Below are 24,405 nucleotides of genomic sequence, written 5' to 3' on the forward strand. Positions count from 1 at the left end.
GGCCCTGAGGGCTTGTACCTCCTTTGCCTGTGGCCTCCATGCTGGTGCTTGTTAGGGCCACTGGGCTGTGAGGATGTGACCCACAGAAGAGGCATCCGTGCGGCACGGCTCAGCCTGGGTGAGGGGCCCATGGAGATGGCCCTCGGGAAACCCCTGATGGGAAGTGTTACATGCGGGGCACGGAAAATGGGCCCAAGGAGAGGATGCTGGAAGGGGAGGGCTGCGAGGGTTTGCAGGGCGCAGCAGACGCACACGGGCCACCGCCTGGGGCCCCACGGGACATGTGAGGGGAAGGCGTTAAGGGAGCGCGCTTTCCCGGCCGCGTCCTAGATGTGATGACAGTATCACGTCCTGGTCGCAAACGTTCCCGGAGGGGTGAAGGCCACCTTAGTCACTGGCACATCGTCACATTACAATACTGCTGTCACCTCCTGGGCACGAACGGACCTGGGCATTGGTTCACGGGAGGGATGTCAGTACCCTTAATTCCTGCGGGTGTCCGGCCACGCGGTGGTGTTTCCAGCGGCATCCAGGGCGACTAACATCAGGCCTCGGTGGAGGAAGCAGATCTGTGTTTAAGGAGAAGCATCTCCAACTAAACACGGCCACTCGGTCCTCTGTAAAAAGTGACGGTGGCCACGCGCAGTTCAAAAGGTCCTCTTAAGCATCACATATGACAGGGTGGCAGAGGAAAGACCTTTTGCTTCCAGCAGTGGCTGGAATCTATTCACATTTTTGTTTTCATTTTCAAAGTACGGGGAAGAGGCCGACAGAAATGGCAGAGCACGAACGTGGGTGCATCAGCACATTCTGAAATAGACTGGTATTTTTAAAACGTACTTTCAAAATGAAGGAGAGTGATGTCAGCAAGATGACAGACAAGACTGCAGGCCTGCCCCCTGCAGAAGCATCGCCTCCATAAACAGCTCGAGACTGGCTCGACTGACATTATGGAAACAATGGAAACTGTGGAAACGATCAAAGATCTACTGCAGCCAAGTGAGCACCCGATCCAGAGCAAGCCACACGGAAAGGCGTGGGAGACTTGGCGCCAGTGCAGGGCCACAAGATTAAGGAAGGGACCGCCACTTGCTTGTGCCCTCTGCAAACCCGACAGAGCACAGCAGACCGATCTGTCACCTTCTACCCTGCCTGTGGGAGCCCGGGGGGCTGGTCTTGGGACGCCCAGCTCAGAGTTCAGACAACCGAGCGTGGGTCACAGACCAGAAGCCGGGAAGCCACAGGAACCAGCAGGTACGACTTGTGAAAACTGTCCTAAAGGGAAGTCGAGACACAGATGCCGGGGCAAGAGATTACTGACTGAGGAACACAGCAGAACAGCTAAGGGCCCTGGAGTGAGCAAGGCTGAGCCCCTTACAGAAACGAAGACATTTAACAGTGGCCGTATAAATGGGAGAACTGGGAAGAAGGCACAGGCACGGATCCAGGGACAACGCAGGCCTGAGAAGGCCTGATTCATGAGGGTCTTCCCTGCATGAAGCCAGCACACAAAGACGGGGAGACGTGACTGTGTCTTAAAATGTCCAGTTTTCAACAAAAGATCATAAGGCATACAAAGAGGCAGTAAAACATGGCTCCTTCAAAGGAGCAAAATACATCTCCAGGAACCATCCCTAAAGAAACACTGGCTTTGGGGGCTCCCCCGAGGGGCTCAGTCAGTTAAGCATCCGACTCTTGATCTCTGCTCAGATCATGATCACATGGTCTGTGGGTTCGATCTCGACGTTTGCACAGAGCCTGCTTGGGATTCTCTCTCTCCCTCTGTCTCTCTCTCTCAATCTCCCTGCCCCTTCTCTGCTTGCTCTCTCTCTCAAAATAAATACATAAACTTAAAAAAAGAAAGAAACACTGGCTATTTGGACTTCTGAGGGAAACACTTTAAAACAACTGGCTTACTAGTTCAGATTCTGTATCTCCCTCTCTCTCTGACCCTCCCCTGCTCACACTGTCTCTCTTGCTCTCTCTCTCTCTCAGAAATAAATAAAAACATTTAAAAATTTAAAAAAAATAAAACAACTGACTTAATCAGCGGGTTAAGCATTTGACTCTTGACTTAGGTCATGAATCATTGTTCATGATTTCCAGCCCCACATCTACATTGATAACACAGAGCCTGCTTGGGATTCTCTGTCTCTGTCTCTCAAAAATATATAAATAAACATTTAAAAAATAACTGCCTTAAAGGAGAAGAAAAGAGAGGAGAGAGAGGAGAGGAGAAGGAGAGGAGGAGGAGAGGAGAGGAGGGAAGGGGGGGAGGGGAGGGGAGGGAAGGGAAGGGAAGAGAAGAGTAGAGAAGAGGATCCAACTTCATGCTATCTACATGATACTCATTTTAGATGTAAGGACACAAGCATAGATGGGAAGTAAAAAGGATAGGAAAAGCTATCCCATGCAATTAGTAACCAAAAGAGCAGGATGGGTATACTAATATATTATTTCAAGCAACAAAGAAAGACATTACACAATGATTAAAGGGTCAGTTACACCAAGAAGATACAAGAATTATAAATATATGAGGAACCCACATCAGAGCACCTACATATATAAAGCAAGCTGCAGACCTGAAGGGAGAAATAGATTGATCTAGAAGAATAGAGAGAGACTCCAATACCACATTTTCGATAACAGAACAATCAGACAGAAGATCAATAAAGAACTAGAGGACTGAACGACACTGTAAGCCAACTAGTCCTAATAGAGATCTACAAAACATTCCATCCAACAGCAGTGGAATACACATCTTTCTCAAAAAGGCATGGGACATTCTCCAGTATAGACCAGCTGTTAGTCCACAAAACAAGCGTTAAAAATTTTAGAAAGATAAGAAGCATGCAAAGTACCTTTTTTTGATCAAAATGAAATGGAGTCAGAAACCAGTATCAGAAGGAAAACTGGAAAATCTACAAATATGTGGATATTGAATAACACTAAGTCAAAGAGTAGGTCACAAAAGAAATGTGAAAACATATTAAGACAAATGAGGATGAAGTCACCACCTACCAAAACTTACCACATGCAGCAAAAAAGTGCTAGTAGGGAAACTGATAACTGTCAACGCTCACATTAAAAAAGAATATCTCGGCGCGCCTGGGTGGCTTAGTTGGTTAAGCATCCGACTTTCGCTTAGGTCATGATCTCGTGGTTCGTGGGTTCGGGCCCCGCGTCGGGCTCTGTGCTGACTGCCAGCTCAGAGCCTGGAGCCTATTTCAGAGTCTGTATCTCCCTCTCTCTCTGACCCTCCCCTGCTCACGCTGTCTATCTCTCTCTCTCTCTCCTAGAAATAAATAAAAATATTAAAAAAAAAAAAGAATATCTCAAAAGCAGCAACCCAACTTTATACCATAAGGAACTCGAAAAAGAAGAACAAATTAAATCAAAAGCTAGAGGAAGGAAGAAAATAAGAGGGATTAGAGTGGAGATAAGCAAAACAGAGAAAATCCACAAAACCAAGAGTTAGTTCTTCAAAAATCAACAAAATTGACGAACCATTAGCTTCATTGACTAATTAAAAAAGAGAGAAGACTCACACGGCTAAAGTCAGCAATGAACACAGTTCATTACTAGAGATTTTACATCTATAAAAAGGATTCTAAGAGAGTATTGGGAACACTGTATAGTAACAAACTGCATAATCTAGACGAAGTGGATAAATTCCTAGAAACCCCAAATTTTATCAAGGCTAAACCCAAAGAGAAATAGAAGATATGAACAGACCGATAGCAAGTAAGGCTACTGAATCAGCCATCGAGAATCTCCTGACAAAGAAAACCATTGGGCTTCCCTGGAAATACTAACAAAGATTTAAAGAATGAACACCAATCACCTCAAACTTTTCCAAAAATATGAAGTGGGGGAGAACTTCTTACCACATTCAGTGAGGCCAGCATCACCCTGATGCAAATCCGGAGAGCTGCTCCCAGAAAAGACAACTATAGACCAACATCCCTTATTAAGACCAACACAAAAATCCTCACCAAAACGCTAGCAAATTGAATTTGACACCATGCTAAAAGGATTATGCACCATTACCAAGTGGGATTAATTCCTGGTATGCAAGAATGATTCAATATACAAGAAACAATCAGTGTCATACACCGTATTACAAAATGAAGGGACAACCACATGATCATCTCAATTGATGCAGAAAAAGCATTTGACACCATTCAGCACACTTCCACGACAAAAGCACTCAACAGACTAGGAACAGAAGGAACTACCTCCATATAATAAAAGCCATCTATAAAAATCCCACAATGAACAGCATATCCTATGGTGAAAGGTTCAAAGCTTTTCCCCTAAGATCGGAACAAGGCAGGGATGCCAGATTCCATCCCTTCTACTAAACATATACGGCAAGTACGAGCCAGAACAATTAGGCATGAAAGACATCCAAATTGGAAAGAATAAGTAAAATTATCTTTTTGCAGATGGCATGATCTTATATGTAGAAAACTAAGGATTCCAGGGGAAAAAAAAGAAAAGCCATTTTTAAAGCTGATCAATGAATTTGGTAATGGTGCAGGATACAAAATCAACATAGAAAAATCTGCTGCAATTCAATACACTAGCAATGAATAATTTAAAAAGGAAACTAAGAAAACAATTCCATTTACAACAGCATCCAAAAGAACAAAATACACTGGAATAATCTTAGCCAAGAGGCAACAGACTTATTCCCTGGAAACTATAAAATGTTGCTCAAAGAAATTAAAGAAGACACACATAAATGGAAAGCCACACCATGTTCGTGTTTTGGAAAACTTCATATTTTTAACATGTCAGTGTTTCTCAAAGTGATCTATAAGTAATCTTCACCACCACTGCCAGGACTATTCAATCGGGAAAGGACAGTTTCTCCAAGAAATGGCACTGGGGAATTGGATACTATTATGCAAAGGAATAAAGTTGGGCTTTATCTTCATACCATATGCAAAATTTAACTCAAAATGAAACAAAGTCCTAAACATAAGACATAAGGCTATAAAACTCTTAGGGAGGAGAAAAAAACAGGACAAAAGCTTTGTCACAGTAGATTTGGCAATGCTGTCTCGGATATGGCACTAAAAGCACAGGCAACATAAGAAAAAAATAGATAAATGCAAATATATCAAAATTTAAAACATTAGCACATCAAAGGAGGCTATCGTCAGAGTGAAAAGGCAACCCATGAATGACAAAACAATATTTGCAAATCATGTATCTGATAAGAGGTTCGTATCCAAAATATAGAAAGAACTTCGTACATCCCAGCAACAAAAAAGTCAAACAACTTGGTTTTAAAACACACAAAGTTCTCAATAGACATTTGTCCAAAAGAGATTGGAGACAAGTGTCCAATAAAGCACATGAAAAGAGGCTCAACGTCAGTAGGCATTAGGGAAATACGAATCAAAACCACAATGAGATGCCGCTTCATGCCCTGCAGGATGGCTATTTTTTTTTTTAAATGGAAAATAAGATGTGTTGATGAGGATGAACTGCAAACCCCGTGCACTGCTGGAGGGGATGGAAACAGTGCAGGCATTGTGCCGGGCCGTGTGACAGACCCTCACAAAGTCAAAAATACAAGGACCATATGATCCAGCAATTTCACTTCTTGGGACACACCCAGAATTGAAAGCAGGGTCGCAAAGAGAATCCTGAGAATCTGCTCTGCTCCCCCAGATTCACAGCAACGTGATTCACTACCGCCAAAGGGTGGAAACAATCCAAGTACCTATCAGCCGGTGAGGGGATGCATCACCTGGGCACAGGCACAGAGTAGAACATTCAGCCTTAAAATGGAAACTCCGACACATGTCACGACTTGGATGAACCTTGAGGACTTTATGCTAAGTGGGAGAAGCCAGTCACAAAGGGACAACAGGTGTATGATTCCACTTACATGAGGTACCGACCGTGATTAGCCAAATTCATAGAGTTAGGGAGTGGGGTGGTGGCTGCCGGGGTCTGGTGAAAGGGACAACTGTGGAGTTAGGATCTAGTGGACAGTGAGTTTCAGTTTGGGAAGATGAAAGGGATTCTGGAAAGGGATGGCGGGGATAGTGGCACACAACGTGAATGTGCTTAATGCCACTGACCTGTACACTTAAAAATAATCACAACGGGGGCTCCTGGGTGTCTCGTCAGTTGAACATATGACTCGGTATCAGCTCAGGTCATGATCTCAGTCGTGAGATCAAGCCCCGCATTGGGCTCTGCACTGAGTGTGGAGCCTGCTTGGGATTCTCTCTCTCCCTCTTTGTCTGCCCCTCCCCTGCTTTCCCTCTCTCTCAAAATTAATAAGTAAAACTTAAAAAAAATAGTTACAAGGGTAACTTTTGTGGTATGTATGTTTTACCGCAATAAAAAATTTTAAACAAAATTATAGGTGCATTTTCATTAATGTGAAGGTTGCCAATGAGACCCAGACTGATCTGTGATCAGTTCCTGCATATAAATTCCCTGTGGTGATGGGAATTCCACCCATCCCGGCCACAGGTACAGGTTTCCTGGGCCTCGGCCACCATGCCCATCCCCAACTTCATGTCGATGACATGGGACCCACCTGCCATTGCGCCCCATTTGGAGTCAGAGTGTCAGGATGCATGGTACAATTTCTCATCTGCACCAGGGAATATACTCATAATCGACTTCACCCTGTGAGAGTCTCAAAATACCCACTATTGTATCTAGGTGTTGCCAGCATGGACACCTTTTTAATCCTAAGGTTAATCAACTCCAAAACCTTAATCCGAATAAAGCCCTGAAAAACAGAAAACTACAATCCCAGGATTCAATCAGGATGAAAGCAGAGGGTCTGCCCACCCACCCCCTTATGATTCACTCAGTCATAGGTAATAGTCTGTATAGCTGAGCAATCAGTTCTGGCTGAAACTGCCCTGCGCTGAGACCAGGTAGCGGCCTCTCCCGGAAGGCTGTACGTGAACCTGGCCGGTCCTGGCTTCTCGGGGAACACAAAGTAGGAAGGGGATCATCTCAGCAGGACTTTGGCAAACAACGTAAAATGGCATTCATAAGGGAAAGTGGCAAATGGAAAAAAAAAAAGTGTAACTTGGAAGTCATAAAGCTAAACTCAGGAGGAAAAAAGCAGAAATCACAACCAAAGCAGGTTTTCCCGCAAAGTGTAAATGAGAAAGGGAGTTTAAGAATGAGATTTGACAACGCCGCAGAGCACTGATCTGGGGCACTGGCCAGCCCCGGCCCGGGGAGGATGGAGCGAGGCGCAGGCAGCCGCTGGGCTGAGGCTCTGCAGGTGGGGCTGGAGCCAGGACCCTCCTACCGCCTCGCCCCTGCGCCCCTTCCCTGCTTTCTCCCTTCTCCTCCTTCATTCTTGGCCTGAAGGGGCTCTTTAGGACCAGCCTCCGGGTTTGGAGTGAGTTTGAGAACAAGATGTGTAAGGCCTGGAGAGGAGGGTCTCCTGTGGCAGGGGCTTCGGAAAGGGCCAGTGAAAGGCAGAGAGGTCGAGAGAGAAGGGAGTTCAGAGACAGTGTGCCTGGACAGGGGCCAGAGGAAACCGGAGCCAAGCCTGTCCGGCAGTCCTCACTGTCTTCCACTGTCCCAAAACAAGATGCCCCAAGATGCTGAGTGAGTCCACATCGCAGGGTGTATAAAGCAGGACAGGTCTTCCCAATGCTGAGCAACTCTGTGCTGGGTCCCACACCTAAAGGGACAGCCACACCCAGTCTACGTTTCACTCCTACTGGAGACAAAGAATCCACAGAGGCACCATGTGGGGACCCTGAACAAAGATGGCGGACCTCTAGGAATGGAGGAGGCACAGTCTGGGCTGGGATGGCAGCAAACCCCATCGTTTTGAATTCTGCCAAGGATCCTGAGGCCAGCAAGTCCCCAAACAACTCCTGACCACCATCCTCGGGTGCACCTTCACCTGCTGAACCCAAGCTTTGGGTGAGGCAGGGTTGCCTCTAACTCACCAAAAACACAACCATCCTCCGATGCCTCCTGCTTCCATTCTCGGATGCCTTCTTCTGGTTTGCTGGGACTCTATCTCAGAGCGGGTGACAGCAATAACGACAATAATGAAAAGGAGAATAAAGGGCCACCTCAGTCATATCTTACAATATTCCAGGACAGCACAGACACTGCCCGTTGTGTAACTCTGGCCTGCACTTTCTTGCTCTGGAAAATGAAGACACTCGCTGAAAAAGATGAAATGATATATGCAGCTAAAATGCCAAAAACCATGCCAGGCTCACAATAAACACACAGTAAATGTTAGACACCAGCCACTGTGCTTCACCTTGACTCAAACGCCAGCTTCCCTCTCTGGACCCCATTCCTTGTAGCACTTGGCAGTGCTGTTTGCTCATTTTCCCACGTTCTATTTGCCAGGGAGTCCAAAAGCTGCTTTTTTTTTTTTTCCTCAATTTTGGGTCAATTTCAGATTCTTGCTCTTCCTCCCTTATAAAAAATAGTCGCAACAGACAACATGAGAAAGTATCTCTCCTCCCGTCTGATAAATATCTTTTGACTCCAGCCACCTCTATCCTTCTTGGCCATGGTCACATCGAGATACACTGCAATCCTCATCCCAGAACCCATGAACGTGACCTTGTTTGGATATCTGGCCTTTGCAAATATCAAGTTAAGATGACATCATCAGGGAGGCATCTGGGTGGCTCAGTTGGTTGACTCTTGATTTCAGCACAGGTCATGATCTCACAGTTTGTGGGACTGAGCCCTGCGCCGGGCTCCACGCTGAGTGTGAAGCACGCTTAAGATTCTCTCTCTCTCTTCTTGTACCCTGCCCCTGCTCATGCTCTCACTGTCTCTCAAAAATAAATAAAATGAAGTAATTTTTTTTTAAAAGATGAGGTCATCGATGGGCCCCAACCCAATATGACCAGGGTCTTTACAAGAGGAGGAGAGACAAGTGTGGAGAGGAGATGACATGAAGACACACAGGAACATGCCTCGTGATGACAGAGGCGGACGTCAGATTGATGCATCTGCAAGCCAGGAGCCCCAAAAATCACTGACAACACCATGCGCTATGAGAAAGACATGGAAGATTCTCCCCTAGACCCTTCACGGGGAGCACGGCCCCACCAACAGATTGAGTTCAGACTTCTGGCCTGCAGAAATGTGAGGCCATAAATATCTGTTGTTTTAAGCCCTAGGTACTTAGTTAACAGCATCCCTAGGAAAAACTTACAGGGAGAGACTTAATTCCTTTCCACCTAAAGGTGCCCGAGAATGTTTGAGAGGCAGGTTTTTCAAGAGAGCCTGGAGAGCACGGTGTGCTTCCTTAAATAACTGATTGATGTATTTAATTAATTTAAGGGTAGAAAACCTATTGGCAATGCAATGACTGCATTGACCATCTCGCTTATTACGGTTTGGGGACGTACAGATGGGAAAGCACTGTCACAGTAATCTCGCACTCCGTTCTCAGGATGCTTTTCTGCTAACCCTCAAGTTTCCTTACAGGAAACAGGCGCTTTTTGTGTGTCTGAATTTTCCCTCAGTGGGAACTTGAGCTAATAAAGCTTTTTCTGCAGCATACATGCAAGCTCCCCGGGGGGCCCTTTCTGCTGCTCCTGAAATTTTTCTCTTCTCTCTTAAAAAAGAAGGATATTGAATCGTTAAAATGTTCAAAGGTCTGAAAGGAAGATAAACCACTCAGGTTTGGATGATTAAGAACATTTAAAAGTACACAAGAGAAGACAGGGCTTCAAATCCAAATAAAGTGCATTTGCCTAATGCACATCCAGTGTGATTTATTTTAAATTTCTCCCCTTCTTGGTCACAGAGGGAACGTGAGGCTACATTCTGGAACCTGCTGCCTGCCCTTCTCCTTTCTGGCTCACAGCTCCTCCTGGAAAAGGGCTCGGACCTCGGACTCTTCTTCAACATGGGGCTTTTTTGATCATTTTACGTGATTTCTCCTCAAGGGCATAAGGAAAGGGAGATTATGCCAGTAAGGAAATTAACAGGGAGCTGTGAGCACAGCACAGGGTGACCAGGATGTGACTGGTGGGTGGCCGTGACTTTCAGGTGTGATGCTCACCTGGTAGAGAGACACGTGGCAGAGAGACGACCTCGTCTCCATGCCCAGAAACTTCTGTACCACTTGTCCTTTTAAATGCAAGAAGAAAGTCACCTAAAAAAGTTTCCCTTAAACTGGAATAGTATTTATTCTGATCTGTACCATCAAAAAGTCCATATCAGAAATATATTCACAGTGGAGAGGACTTAAGATCCTATTTACATGAAGGATACTTGAGCCTAAATCATCTTTTCAGCTGACAATCTCGAACAAGTGCTGAACATATTTTTATTTTTTTATGTTTAATAAAAAGACTGTATGAACAATCTGCCTTTTAGCCATCAGCATATAAGTCTCAGATTTGACATGACTTGCATCAAGAGTACAATCTGGTGAGAAAGGCCAGCATAGAAGCACCATGAAAGAGGAAAGTAATGACTTCAGGCATTCCAGACCCCGGCAGGGAGAGACGGGGCATCACGTAAGTCATGGTCATCCAGAAAAGTACCTGGGAAAGGACACCCTTTGGGAAGCCATTCACCTGACAGGGAAGACACAGCTTAGTGAATGCTGGGTCAGCTGATCGAGCCTTCCCAAGCACCACAGAGATGCAAAGGGTCCCGGGTGGATGCTGGTGCATGCAGTAGGCTATTTTAGAGGGCATGGAGCTTGGGAGACGGGGCTCCACTGACCGCGAGCAGAAGAAGCAAACCTCTACTTCGTCACAGGGAGGCAGCCCCTCACCTCTCAGGACTGCTAATCTCAAAGACACCTTGAGAATGGCCGGCATTAAGGCCCAGCCAAGGACTTGCATTCTTGGTGTACCCAGCAAGGACACAGAGGGCCGCCCAGGGTCCGTGTGGGATTGCCTCTCCTTACACATCTCAAGGGTAAGAGAACCAAACAAACATACTATTCAGATGAGGACGCAAAGAAACGAGAACCTAGCGCACTGTTTCTGGAAATGCAAAATGGCGCAACCACTGTGGAAACCAGTTTAGAGGGTCCTCACAAAATTAAGATAGAATTACCACATCCAGCAATTACACTTCTGGGTTATGCCCCTGCCCCAGAAAATCCAAAGCAGGACCTCCAAGAGATACGGGCACACCCATGTGCATTGCAGTATTATTCACAGTAGAAGCTCAAGTGGCCATTGATGGATGAATTGACATTTTAGTCCGTTCAGGCTAATATAACAAAACACCCCAGACTAGGTGCATTATGAACAACAGATATTGAACTGCTCACAGTTCTGGAGGCCAGCAGTCTGCGACTGGCATGCCCGCATGGCTGGGTGAGGGTGCTCTTCTGGGCTGCACACTTTCTGTCCTCACCGGGCAGAAGCAGGCAGGGGTCTCTCTGAGCCTCTTTTATGAGATGCTGTCCCTTTCAAGAGGGTTCCACTCTCGTGACCTAAGTACTTCCAGAAGGTCCCACCTACTAATACCATCATCACCTTGGGGGGTTTGGATTAGAGCAGATGAATATTCATGGGACACAAACATGAATATTCATGGGACACAAACATGAATATTTCAGACCACAGGAACAGATAAACAAAACGCAGTGTACCAATGATGGACTATTATATAGCCTTTAAAAAGGAGAGGCGCCTGGGTGGCTCAGCCAGTTAAGCATCTGACTTTTGATTTTGGCTCAGGTCATGATGTCACAGTTCATGGGTTTGAGCCCCACACTGGGCTCTGTGCTGACAGCGTGGAGCCTGCTTGGGATTCTCTCTCTCCCTCTCTCTCTGCCCTCCCCTGCTTGCTCATTTCCCTCTCTCTCTCTCTCTGAAAATAAATAAAAAACATTTAAAAAATTCTTTAAAAAGAAGGAAATCCTGTCACACGCCACATCATGGATGAATCTCAAGGACGTTATGCCACGTGAAGTAAGCCAGTTACCCAAGAACAGACACTGAATGATCCCACTTACATTAAGTATATAAAGTAGTCAAAATCACAGAAACAGAGTAAAAAGGTGGTTGGTTGCCAAGGGCTGGGGGGAGAAAGGGAAAGGGAATTTGTGTTCAAAGTTGTTCAGACCTTCCATTTTATAGGATGAAAAGCTTGTAGAGATGTACTGCGCAGTGTGAATGTGCTCAGCACTACTGAACTGTATACCCAAAAATGGCTAAGGCACTGAATTTAATGTTCTGTGCTTTATACCACAATAAAAAGAAACCCTGTTCTGCATTTTTTTGTTTTTTTAATTGTTTCAATGCCAAGTATTTGATTGAACAGTAATACACGCATGTAGTTTAAAAATGACAATTACTGTGAATTTTTAGCCTCCAGCCCTTTACCCGAGTGAGAAATGCTATTAATAATTTATTGTGTATCTTTCCAGAACTATTCCGTATGTTTACATGCATGTATATGTTACATACATGTTTACAGTATAGATATGTAAATAGGACTTTAAATAGGAGCACCTTGCTTTATTTTCTAAATTTTTTTAACGTTTTATTTTTGAGAGAGAGAGAGAGCGTGCCAGCTGAGGAGGGGGACAGAGAGACAGAGAGAGAGGGAGACAGAATCCGAAACAGGCTCCAGGCTCTGAGCTGTCAGCACACAGCCCAACGCGGGGCTCGAACCCCACTAGATCATGACCTTAGCCGAAGTCGGATGTTCAACCAACTGGGCCACTCAGGAGCCCCTGGAGCACCTTGCTTTAAAATAATGTTTCCTAAAGCTCATTATCAATAAATAGATTTACCACACTCTTTTCAAAGGAATGCATTCATTCTATGCAATGCTACATTATTCCATAAAATGGAGGTATCGGAATTTATCTATGTGCTGGGCGACAGCAGAGACCCTGACACAGATCCTAAGGGCTTGAGCACTGCAGTCACGGGACCCTTCCGGGCACCTCCCCTGTCTCTCTGGCATTCATCCCCAGAAATCAAGTTTCTTCTTGGTGTAGACAGCGTACCTAAGAGACTTCAAGCACCTCTCTTTTAGGACCGTCATCTTCAGAGCTCTGAACAGCAGGAGCTTTAGACATTTTAATGTTATGGAAACCCCCTCGCCCCTGCAAGGGTGTGTGAGAGTGAATACCTTTTCATGCATTCATAAGCCTCTCTGTTTCATTTTGTTTACTGTCTATTTATATCTTTACCCATTTTTATATGATGTTTTAAATCTTACCCATTTATTTTTAAGAATGTTTTATAAATTAAGAAAACTTGGGGGTGCCTAGGTGGCTCAGTCGGTTAAGCGTCCGACTCTTGATTTCAACTCAGGTCTTGATCTCACAGTTCGTGGGTTCAGCCCTGTACTGGCTGACTGTGTGGAGCCTATTTGGGATTCTCTCTCTCTCCTTTCCTTCAGCCCATCCCTCACTCTCTCTCTCTCTCAAAATAAATAAACTTAAAAAAATTAAATAAATTAGGAAAACGTGTCCTTTGTCATATATATTTAATTTCCCCCAATGTAGGTTTGTTATCTCCCGATAGCATTTTTTTCTGCACATCACTTTTAAATTAATCAAATGTGTCGATCTTTTCTTTTGTGGCATCTGGGTTTTCTTAGCTGCTCTCTCCAATAATTAATACAAAAACATTTTCTAATTGTGTCTAGTCCTTTCTCTGTGGCTGGCTTCTTTTAAATTGTATCTATTTTTGGCATTTAAGGCAGAGATTCAGCTTTAGTTATATTTTCCAGATGGCTACCTACTTGTCCCAGTATCATCTATTGAATAATCCATTTTTTATCACTTACTTGAAACGCCACCTTTATTTCATGCTAATTCTGTAAATATATTAATGAACGCTATTATGTTTTGTCACTAATTTTCACATGGATATGCTAATATAAACATTATTAATATCAGGTAGCTTCAAACAGCTAGATGTAAGCTCTATAAAGGCATTTTCCTAGCTTCCCAGGAATAACTACCTTTAATACTGTTCTTATTACCAATTTCAGGTTCTTCCCACATGTAAACATTTTAAGATGATATTCAGAAAAAACTCCTTTCACTTTAGGGTTAGTTTAGGATGAATATACATCATTATTACACTATCAAGTCCTGATACCCAAGGACAGGGATTAATCCCACTTTTCTTTTATGCCTCTTTGTGGTGTTTTAAATGTTTTTTGGAGCATTTCCTGTCAATTTTATTGTTTGTGATTCTATTATAAATGAGGTCCACGGTTCCTTTATCTGTTACCTAATTACTTGTAGGTATAATGAAAAGTTAATTAATTTTGGAAATTACTTTCATAAGGAAGTACTTCGCTGAGTTATTTTTTAAATTTTATTTTCTCAGGAGATTTTTTGATGTTCTCAAGGAGCATATAATGATAATTTACCTTCAGTTCTAATTTTTGTGCCCCTTGTATTATTTCCTTCTCCACCTGAATGTACTTGATTCCTTGAGGTAGAGACTTAGAAAGGGCTTCACACATTCATCTCTTCAGGTCATATGACATAAAGGTTTTTTGAAAACCCTCTATATTCTCAAGAGCAAGGGAAACCCCAAATTGATTCCCTCTGGGACTAAGTTCTGAAGTAAGGCAGAAGTAGAAGTCTGGGACTTTATCCAGAAATGAACAAAAAATAAGGGGAAAGACGACTTTTGACCTAAGTAACACAGCCTGTTTATGAAGACAACGCACCCACGGGGCCCTCACCACAGAAATGCTGACACGCGCTGATCTACTTCAGATTGGTGAACAGGCATCCATTTCACATCCGCGTTAATACTATTTCCTGCTTCATACAGTTCAATAAATGATACTGGAACAACGAAGTAGCCATCTGGAAAAAATAAATAAAGTCGTATCCCTACCTCACACCTTAAATAGACACAAAATGAACTAAACCAGGGATCAAGTAACCTGCAGGCCAGAGCCGAAGGCCGCTGGTTGGATGTTTTTGTAAATAAAGTGTTATTAGAACACAGCCACAGTTGTTCATTTACCTAATGCCTGTGGCTGTTCTCACACAACAGAAGAGTTAAGTAGCCATGACAGAGACTGTGCGGTCCATAACACTGAAGGTATTTGCCATCTGTCCCTTTACAGAAAAAGTCTGCAGACCCGTGGGCTACACCACCGTCACTCTCAATGTGAGACCTATGAACATATTTGGATGACATCCAGGTTCTCACCTGATGTCCCGACCTTACTGCTCGGAAAGTCTGAGGACTGCTAATCAGAAATTCTCGTCATCTCAGAGTTTTGAGCCCGTGACAGGAGCATTTTTTTAAATACTCAAAGCCTGTTCTCCTCTTTTGCAAAATATTATTATTTATTTCATTGTTGCCTTTGGGCAGACATATTTAAAAATGTGCTCTGCATCAGGGGCAGAAAGCTGTTCAAACTGCAGACGGCGTGGGGCACCGTGCATGGCACCGAGGGAGTGACCAGGAGCCATGTCACCGCAGTGCTCCCCACCCCTCCGCCTCCCCGGGGGCCCTTTCCTCAAGACCCCAGTCAGCCTGGCACCAAGGCACTTTTGAATCTTCTATGTCAAAACTATAGGCCCGGGAACTCCTTCACAGATAGACCAAAGTGCACACCCTATTTCTGCAGCCTGTGTGTCTGCAGTGTGCGTGCGAGCCATGGGGTCCACAGAGGTGACGCCACTGCACGGGAGACCGGGTGTTAGTACAACAGCCTCGGAAACTGAGCTGCCCGAGTTGTAACAGGCTAGGAAGAAGTTCCAGGAGACCCGGATGGAAATGCTTCCCCCCCACCCCTGCTTCCCACCACCCCTGCCCCAGGACTGGGCTCAGCACCATTTCCTTTCAATGACTGTGCTGCTGGAGGAGCTATTTTGTTAAGAATTTAATTTTTCCACCATTTGCCTTTCTTGCTTAAGACAAAAAGGAGTATTTTTGTGTTCTTTCAATGAATAAATAATCCTACTTTTCAAGCTATCTCCCCTGTGACTCTGCCAAACTCCATTCGTATTATGGTTTACAATACACCTTTTACATAAACTCCATCCTGATTTCCATGGATTGCTAAAAACACCACTTCTGCAACCACTTGGTTATATGAAAACTAAACCGGTAATTTGTACAATGTCTTCAGATTTCCTAGTTGTCTTGTTACATATTTAAGATTCTACTTCCCTGCCTCCCAAGGTGATAACGTGTGGCAACTCAAGTAAGCCAAATCATTACTTGTACAAAGTGGTGAAGTGGGTACCAAGGGTATAGAGATAAACAAGCCTTAGTCTCGGACTCCAGAACGGACGTAAAATAGGCACGAGATGTGTAAATGTAGTCAAAGAGAGGAATATGTGAGAAATGAAAAAGAAGGGTGTGTCTTAAGCGATTTCGGTACACCGTGGAGCTTTCCGGGTTGCGGAAGGTTGTCAGTGACCAAGAAGGAAGGATGTTCTGCACAGAAAGCAGGGAGCTTGGACAACAGGCGATTGTTACAGGTCACCCCGCCTCTGGGGAGCCCTTGGTTACTTTGTGTTGAAAGCTCACAAGGCCCTTTCTCTTCTCTGCCTCAACCTTTCCAGCTGCTCCACTAATTCTACTCTTTTTCCACAGATCGAATCCAGCGTTTATCTTTCTTGTCACTGACACCTGTAGTTAAGGGCAGATGGGACCACCTTAGGTCCAACAGGGTGTACAGCTTTGTGGGGAAGCCAGCGTTAAACTTCTCACACTCAGATTTGGCACCAAAAGCCTCCTGCTGCGTCAGCAGCATCACGTGGTTGGCTAAGGCTTCGAGATGCCTTCACTACCCATCTGGCTGCGGTCTATTTGAGAACAGCAACTTTTCCTTAATTCAACCCCACAGCCCTTTACTGAGAAACTGTAACAGGCCTGGGCCTCTGGGTAGGCCAATCCCTGACCTAATGGCTCTCAGAGCCCAGGAGGGGGAGCCACGCACAGGAAATCCAAGTGTGGTCCACAGTGGTAAGCGCAATCCGCAAAGTACCAAAGTACGGCGCAGAGTCGCTGCCGTGGTGACGGATGTGCTGTATGTGAGGAGGTGGCTGGCTAAGGAGGCAGTCATGTCCCCAACAAGGCTGAGTACACGGAAGTGATCGATAACAGAAATCACTGAAGTGTGGCTTCCGTTCGTTGTGCTAAAAGCCAATCGGTCTCAGAGCCGAACTTGCAATTGGTGGGCACGGCCTTGGCTGGGGCCTCACGCCGGACCCTGCAGACCCTCTCTGCAACGTCCCGTGTGATGCGAGGCTTGGACCTTTTGAGTCATGAACTCAATGACAAATGTACTAACCTAGACCTGAGATACACCAGCACATATTTAGATGACTGAATGAATATGAACCTCCGTCAGGTGAATTTCCACTTCTGCTCCCAAAAGCTTCCTACACAGCAGAGTGTCTACTTCCCTGCACACAAACGCTCGTCTTTATTTCTGATTCAAGTCGTTCCTACTATAATTTGCATGGTTCTTATCCCTCTCTATTCTGAAATCACAGATGGGTCACATGATCTTCCTATTTATACCAAGCAGCCATGGTTCTTTTAAAGCTGAATTCAATATTTTTTACGGGTTTTTTTTTTTTTATTATGCAGTATTTCAAATGTTTCCCCCACACACAGGTACCTGTGATCTGGATTTAATAAGGTGAAAATTTTGTTATCTGTACATCAACTCCTTCTCCCCAACAAATAAACCACTGCAGATACGATGAACACCCCCTCATCCCATCTGTCTTGCTTCCAACATTTCCTTGTCATTTCTTCTACCCTAAATCTTTGGGGTCACCTCTGTCACTCTTGCAGAGCATCGTAAGGTTGTTGTGTCTTTCAATACGATATTAATTAGTCTCACTAATTAGTCTGCATTTTCTACTTGGCTAAGGTTATAAATTACCCAACGTAGAATAAAGGTTCAAATGGTTTGCTATTTCTCTTTTATTTTCAGCTATGGACCTTCTGATACACATTTTTTTCAAGGAAAATATTCAATAGAATTATTTATACTCGATCCTATGTTTATATCAAATAATTTTTCTTATGTTTTTTCAAATACATTCTACCAGTCTGTTCTTAGAAGAATGTCTTTTTTCACACAAATATCCTGCACAGGAGGAAAAATCCACTTAAATTCTAAGTTGCAGTGCATTCAGAGTAACACCACAATCTTGAATTCCCAAAGGATATATATAATCTTTGAATTTGAGTTCTGATGAGTTCGTAATGGGAAGAATAAAGCTGTAATTAAAGCAAAATGTACAGACTCAAGAAATAACATAATTCTCAAAGATGGAACTAACTTTAAGTGCTTGGTTGGTCAATAAAAGCAACGAGAAGACATCTGGGCTGTGTTCCATGAGGTTGGTGACAACTGGGGAGAAGAGGGGTGTCCTCCGGCCACAGGACACTGGGGCAAGGGTCCTACAGGCTGACACTGTGTGGGACACCTGCGTCCTTCAGCAGGGGCACGATCCCCTGGGAGCCAGGCACGTACAGACGGTGAAGGAGCAGAACGATGCCCTTGGTCCTCTCAGTCAGCACTTCCGGGATCCCCTGAGCATCTTGTTAAAATGCAGATTCGGGTTCAGTGGGCCAGATCCAGCCCCCCTGAGCTTCCATTTTTCTATCGAGATCCCGGATGATGCTGAGGGCCCGTGGGCCACATGCGGAGCCGTAGGACCCAGGGTCATCTCGGTGCTCTCTCTCGTAGAGAAGGAGAGGACAGGAGTAGAGACGTGCCGCATAAGGAGGGGAACGCAGAGAAACATATAAGAAAGCAAAGGCTGAAGGAGACAGAGACGAAGGACAGGAGATTTGATAACATGGCCCTCCCATCAGGGTGGCCACTAGAGCCTGACATGGCCCCACCCACAGCCCAGAAGCTTTGGTCCCTAGTGTGGGGCAGATGGAGACCTTGGTGGCACCGGCTCTTCCGATGACCACAGGCGGGAGTTCTCAGACGGCCCTTTCGCACGCCTCCCCGGAGTGCTGAGCCCGCCCTTCAGGACGGGGAAATACATGCCAGGAGCGAACCCCGGGACAGCGAGGGGCAGGGCTAGCTCCTGGGTACAGCCACGCCAGAGAGAGTCCACGAACCCCGTCCTTACGGCGTGGCTGGACTCCCAAGTCACCCAGACGGATTCAGTTCCCAAGGCCGGCCCGTTCCCGAGCCCCTCGTGGTAAGAGCGGCTCAGTGTGCCTAACGTCTGTGCGAAGAGTGTAGTTTACACTCAACACCGTCTTCCTTGCAGGGGTCTTAGAAGGCAGAGGGTGCCTCTGCGACCAGCCCCACATGAATACCCTGGCTGCTGAGCCTCTAATGAGTTTCCGCGGTTGGCGACACCTCACGTAGATTGCTAGAACTTTCTGGGGAGGAATTCAGCACGTTCTACAGGTGTCCACGCAGAGAGGACTCACGGAAGCTCATGCCTGGTTTGCCTCGGACCGCGCCCCATGCACCTTTTTCCTTTGCTGATTTTGCTTTGTACCCTCTACAAATCACAGTTTTACAACCACACACTGGCCCTGTGGGCCCCCCAGCGAGTCATAGAACCTGAGGAGGGCCCTGGGGCTCTCCAGACGCCTTGGAGGAGAAGTCTTGCCCAGGAAAAAAAGGAAATGCAGCTCTTCTCACACCCCGCACAGAGGACCCAGCCACGTGTACCCGGACCTCAGACATGCAGAAACTCTGACGCAGCAGCTCTGTCTTGCATTAGGCCACGAGGTGTCTAGGAACTTGGTACAGTGGCCGTGCAAGACTAAGAAAATGGCAGTATTACTTCCGCTAATAAAGAGTGTCAACATTTCAAGGGGATTTTTTAGAATCTTACATTCACTCTCCGATTAATGTCAGTGACCCATAAGGAAAACCACACCCTAAAGAATGGGTCGAGCCTCAGGTAGGGTATGTGCTTTACTTATCGTTAAGAGCCGCTGGCTCTACGTGGGAGGGCCAGAGAGCGGCCCAACCAGCCTGAGCCTTTCCCAGAAACTGTAGGCACAATCTCATAATGCTCAGCTGGTGTGACTTCCTTCTGTCAGGGTCAACGGTATACAGTCAGGCCCAGAGCAGGAAATGAATCCATTTAGGCCTCGGTGATGGACAAAGAGGCAAGGATGAGGCGCCTTTCCCAACGGAGATCAAGATGCAGAAGAAATCATTGCAAAGGAGCGTCCAAGACCCCTGAGCTGAGACCAAGGGCTTCAAGAGCTCAAGAGCGACGTCCTGCTGGAAGGGAAATTCCACACCCGCACGAATCTAGCAAGCACCTCCCGACTTTCAGTCCCAAGCACCGTGAAGTTCCAGGGATGCAGAGGAGGAAGGCAGGTCCCCAGGTCCCCAGGAGTGGGAAGTAGGCCACCACACTGGTCTTTACAGCACGATGGCCGTTAGGACCCAGGGGTCCGCATCTGTCCTCACCTGCGTGGTCCAGGATCAATAGTGCCACTGTCCCTGCCTCTACTTCCCCGGGGCTCCTTGACACCAAGTGCCAGATGGTGACGCTTGGATATGGTTCCCTCTAGCTGCTCAGCTGCGAGAACTGTCACACCTTTCTCAGCCACGTACTGGGGCGGGATGGGGGCAAAACCATGAACCGTAGTTAATACAAGTAAGAATAGGTGTGCACGCAATTCTACACCTGCCGCCGAGTGTATCATACATGTTACCTAACTAGAATTCAAATACAAACTTGAAATTAGGGGCACCCACGTGGCTCAGTCAGTTAAGTGTCAGGCTCTTGATTTCCACTCGGGTCATGATCTCATATTTGTGAGTGTGAACCCTGTACTGGGCTCTGTGCTAACAGTGTGGAGCCTGCTTGGTATCCTCTCCTCCCAACTCTCTCTGCTCCCCCCCGATGGGTGTTCTCTCTCCCTCTCTCTCTCTCTCAAAATAAATAAATAAACTTAAAAAAACTTGAGATAAAAAATAGGTATGCATTAACTATCAGTTACCTGATTTCAAAAAACAAGACTTAATTTTGAATAAAAGCTCTCTATATAAGTAGATGCTTCATTAAGCTTAACTGTTATTCATTCTTCTTTTCTGTAAGAGAGAGAGAGTGAAAGTGGGGGAGAGGGCGGAGGGAGAGAGAAAGAGGGAGAGAGAGGAAAAAAAGGAGAGAATCTTAACAGAATCTGTCAGCACAGAGCCCAACACAGGGCTGAATCACATGACCTTGGGATCCTGACCTGAGCAGAAAACAAGAGTCAGATGCTCAACCGACTGAGCCCCCCAGGCCCCCCTAACTGTTATTCATTCTTAATTAATGTTTATCTTAACCCTGCATTGGACCTGGTGTTCTGAGAATTAACTCAACATCAATATCTACTTCTGCTCACACACTTGGCAACTGCTGGTTTGGGAAGTCAGCCAGCCCTAAAAGCCCAAATTTTCTCCTATTCTGCTTTTTTACCTCATGTTAACACAACTGTCTAGTTCTTAATTCAGTTTAAATCAACACGTATTGATGAACTATTAAGAGGTCCAGAGATAAAAAATTAAATAGACCATAGTTTATGAAGCTATACTGAATAACAGAGTTCTAAGGAAGTGCAAACGGGAGCAATTTAGGGGCAAATGAGGGGAATATTATCATTTTCTTGCTGGTTAGTGTTATAGCTAAGTTATCTGCTAACAAGTGATGGCTTCTTAGCTGATACTTTTCCTCCTACCATAATGAGAAAAATTTTTAAGAATTACGTAATGTCCAGGGTGCCTGGGGGGCTCAGTCGGTTAAGTGTCCAACTTCAGCTCAGGTCATGATCTCACAGTTGGTGGGTTCGAGCCCCCCACATCAGGCTCTGCACTGACGGTGCAGAGCCTGGAGCCTGTCTTGGATTCTGTGCCTCCCTCTCTCTCTCTGCCCCTCCCCCATCACGGTCTGTCTCTCTCTCTCAAAATAAATAAATAAACAAATAAACAAACATTAAAAAAAATTTTTAAATACACATTTTAAAAATATATTTAAAAAAGAGTTACATAATATTCTTAGCCTAAATTAAATGGAAGCTAAACTGTATACTTTTTTTTATTGTGGGCAAAATAGTCACAATATAAAATTTACCACTTTGGACACTTTTAAGTGTGCGGTTCTACAGCATGAACATCCACACTGTTGTGTGCCCACCCCCTCCCTGCATCTCCAGAACTTTCCATCTTCTAAACTGAAACTCTGTCCCCACTCACCACTCACTCTCCATTCCTTGCTCTCCTGGCCCCTGGCGACCATCTAAACTGCATTTTCAATAATAAGAAAGGAAGGATTCCTTCTCCAGCTGACACATCTTCTGCCCCAGGCCCCCCATCAGCTGCCCCACCAGCCAAGTGCGAATGCACACAGAGCTTCTCATTCAGGACAGATCATGATTTACAGACACAAAATGCTACCTAGATAATAAAGTTCATATATTTTAATAGTCGAAAAGTCAGGCAAGGGGCACCTGGCTGGCTTAGAGTCAGCTGAGTGTCCACCTCTTGATCTCAGCTCAGGTCATGATCTCACGGTTTGTGAAACTGAGCCCCACATCGGGCTCTGCACTGACAGCACAGAGCCTGCTTGAGATTCTCTCTCTCTCTCTCTCTCTCTCTCTCTCTGTCTATTCTCCCCTCCTTCTCTGCTCATGCATGCACACACTCTCTCTTAAAATAAATATTTAAATGTTTTTTAAAAAGGCAAGAAAATTTGATTCTTCCAAAAGAAACACAGTATGTAATCAGAGTCGAAACTAGGTCACTGATGTGAAATAATTATGATTCCGAAGATCCCAGAGATATACTGCTCAGGAATCACAAGGGCCACACAAGTACACCATTTCCTGTTGGGGCCGGACCTGTGCCCCAACATGTCCATAGGGAGACCGTCCATTACACATATTTTTAAATGTTTGGGGTCTTCCAGAAACCTCGCTGAATCAGTGGACACAGAAGAATGAATTTACTTAACTGAACAGCGCCGAGGCGCTACCACCTCCCGGGTTATGCAACACACAGTAGAGTAGGTTGTCTGTGGTTTATCCCTTAGATTTCACACTATGTTAAGGAGTGATGGGAAGGCATTTTCAATATTCCACTACACAAAATTGTTTCACTTTTACTTATTTCATAAATTATACATGGGCAGCACATTGTAAAATGCCACATGTGCCTTACAGTCGCTTGGAAAGACTTTTCGAGTAATTTTGGAGACTCCATTTCTATACTTGATCTGACATATTTGCAGCAACATGCAGGATTTGGCACAAGACGGCCTTCAGGGAGAAACGTACCGAGATGCTTTCTTCTCGCCGGTACTGCTTCCAGTTCCTCCCACCGTCGCTGAACATGAGGACGTAGCCGGTCACCCAGTCCGAGCTCCCATATCCTCCCTGGGTGGCCACAGCTGTGACCTCCATTCTCTCTCCAAGGTCGATCTGCAGCCACTGGTATTTATCGGACACAAGTGGAGACCAGCCACCAGCCCCTTTTTGTGGAAAGAGAAACAGGGAAAAAATGGGAAGGGAAAGAAATCTTTGAGATCTATATTATCCCGTAAGAAGGGGATTGTAAGTAAAAGTTACGAAAACCACAGTTTCAAATTCTGGAACATATAACTCCTCTTAATCACTCACACACACACACACACACACACACACACACACACACACACACATACACGCAAAACTACGGGTTAAGCAAATAGAAGAATCCTACATAAATCACTTGGGTTTTTGGCTCAAAACCCCTCACTCGCTGGTGGTTCCCACTAAGTGAAAGTGCTTAACGTGACAGGTGTATTGCTGAAACGTACTGTATCAGCGCTCAGATCTGTGTCTTTACTGGCCTTGATGTATGACCTACGCTTGGCTGGACCTAAAGGAAAATGCTCAGACCATGGCAGAACTTGAAGAACTTAATTCTGGAATCCCAAGGCGAGGAAGTGCAGTATTAAATACTGGGATAAGGAAAGGGCAAGGGCACAACCTTACACTCGAGATGCTCACAGAATCATGCAAGAAACAGACGTTTCAAAGAACGATTCGAAATGCTACGTGGCAGGGGTGGAGGGAAAGGTTGCTCTGTGCAGGGAGAGAGCCCTGAAAGGCAGCAGGGAGGTAAAGGGAGAGCCCAGAGTGAGTGACAGGCAAGGACCGTCTCTGGTTTTGAGACAACAGGTGCAGAGCAGAAATCACTGGCTTGGTTTTGTCCTGTGCTGATGAGAAACAGAAAATCAGAGGCACCCGAAGGCGTGGTGCTGCCCTATTTGGGGCTTCCAGTTGAACAGAAACATGAGTTTTGAATTTGGATTTAGAGGTCACGTGGAGTTTTCTTGATTTTAAATGAATGTGCGATATAAAATTGGGAAGCAGGTTTGAAACGCCTTCTGGAATTCATATTTTGCTACTTATCCATGTCTAGAAAACACGTGTGATGCAAACCATCCCTAATATGACAAAAGTGGTT

At 45.3% G+C, this 24,405-nt stretch overlaps 1 protein-coding gene across 1 annotated transcript in view; it reads right to left on the reverse strand.

Annotated features, from left to right (window-relative positions):
• The window catches only part of LOC144227655 (contactin-associated protein-like 3), a 159,585-nt gene that overhangs the window by 116,995 nt on the left and 18,185 nt on the right, over positions 1 to 24,405 (reverse strand). The window contains exon 5 of the mRNA XM_077759328.1: positions 23,232 to 23,425. Within this exon, the coding sequence (XP_077615454.1) occupies positions 23,232 to 23,425 (194 nt within the window). The remainder of the gene's footprint in view (positions 1 to 23,231; positions 23,426 to 24,405) is intronic.

This window comes from Crocuta crocuta, unplaced genomic scaffold (genome assembly GCF_008692635.1).
Source record: "Crocuta crocuta isolate KB4526 unplaced genomic scaffold, BGI_CrCroc_1.0 scaffold41, whole genome shotgun sequence".
In the NCBI taxonomy this organism is placed as follows: Eukaryota; Metazoa; Chordata; class Mammalia; order Carnivora; family Hyaenidae; genus Crocuta; species Crocuta crocuta.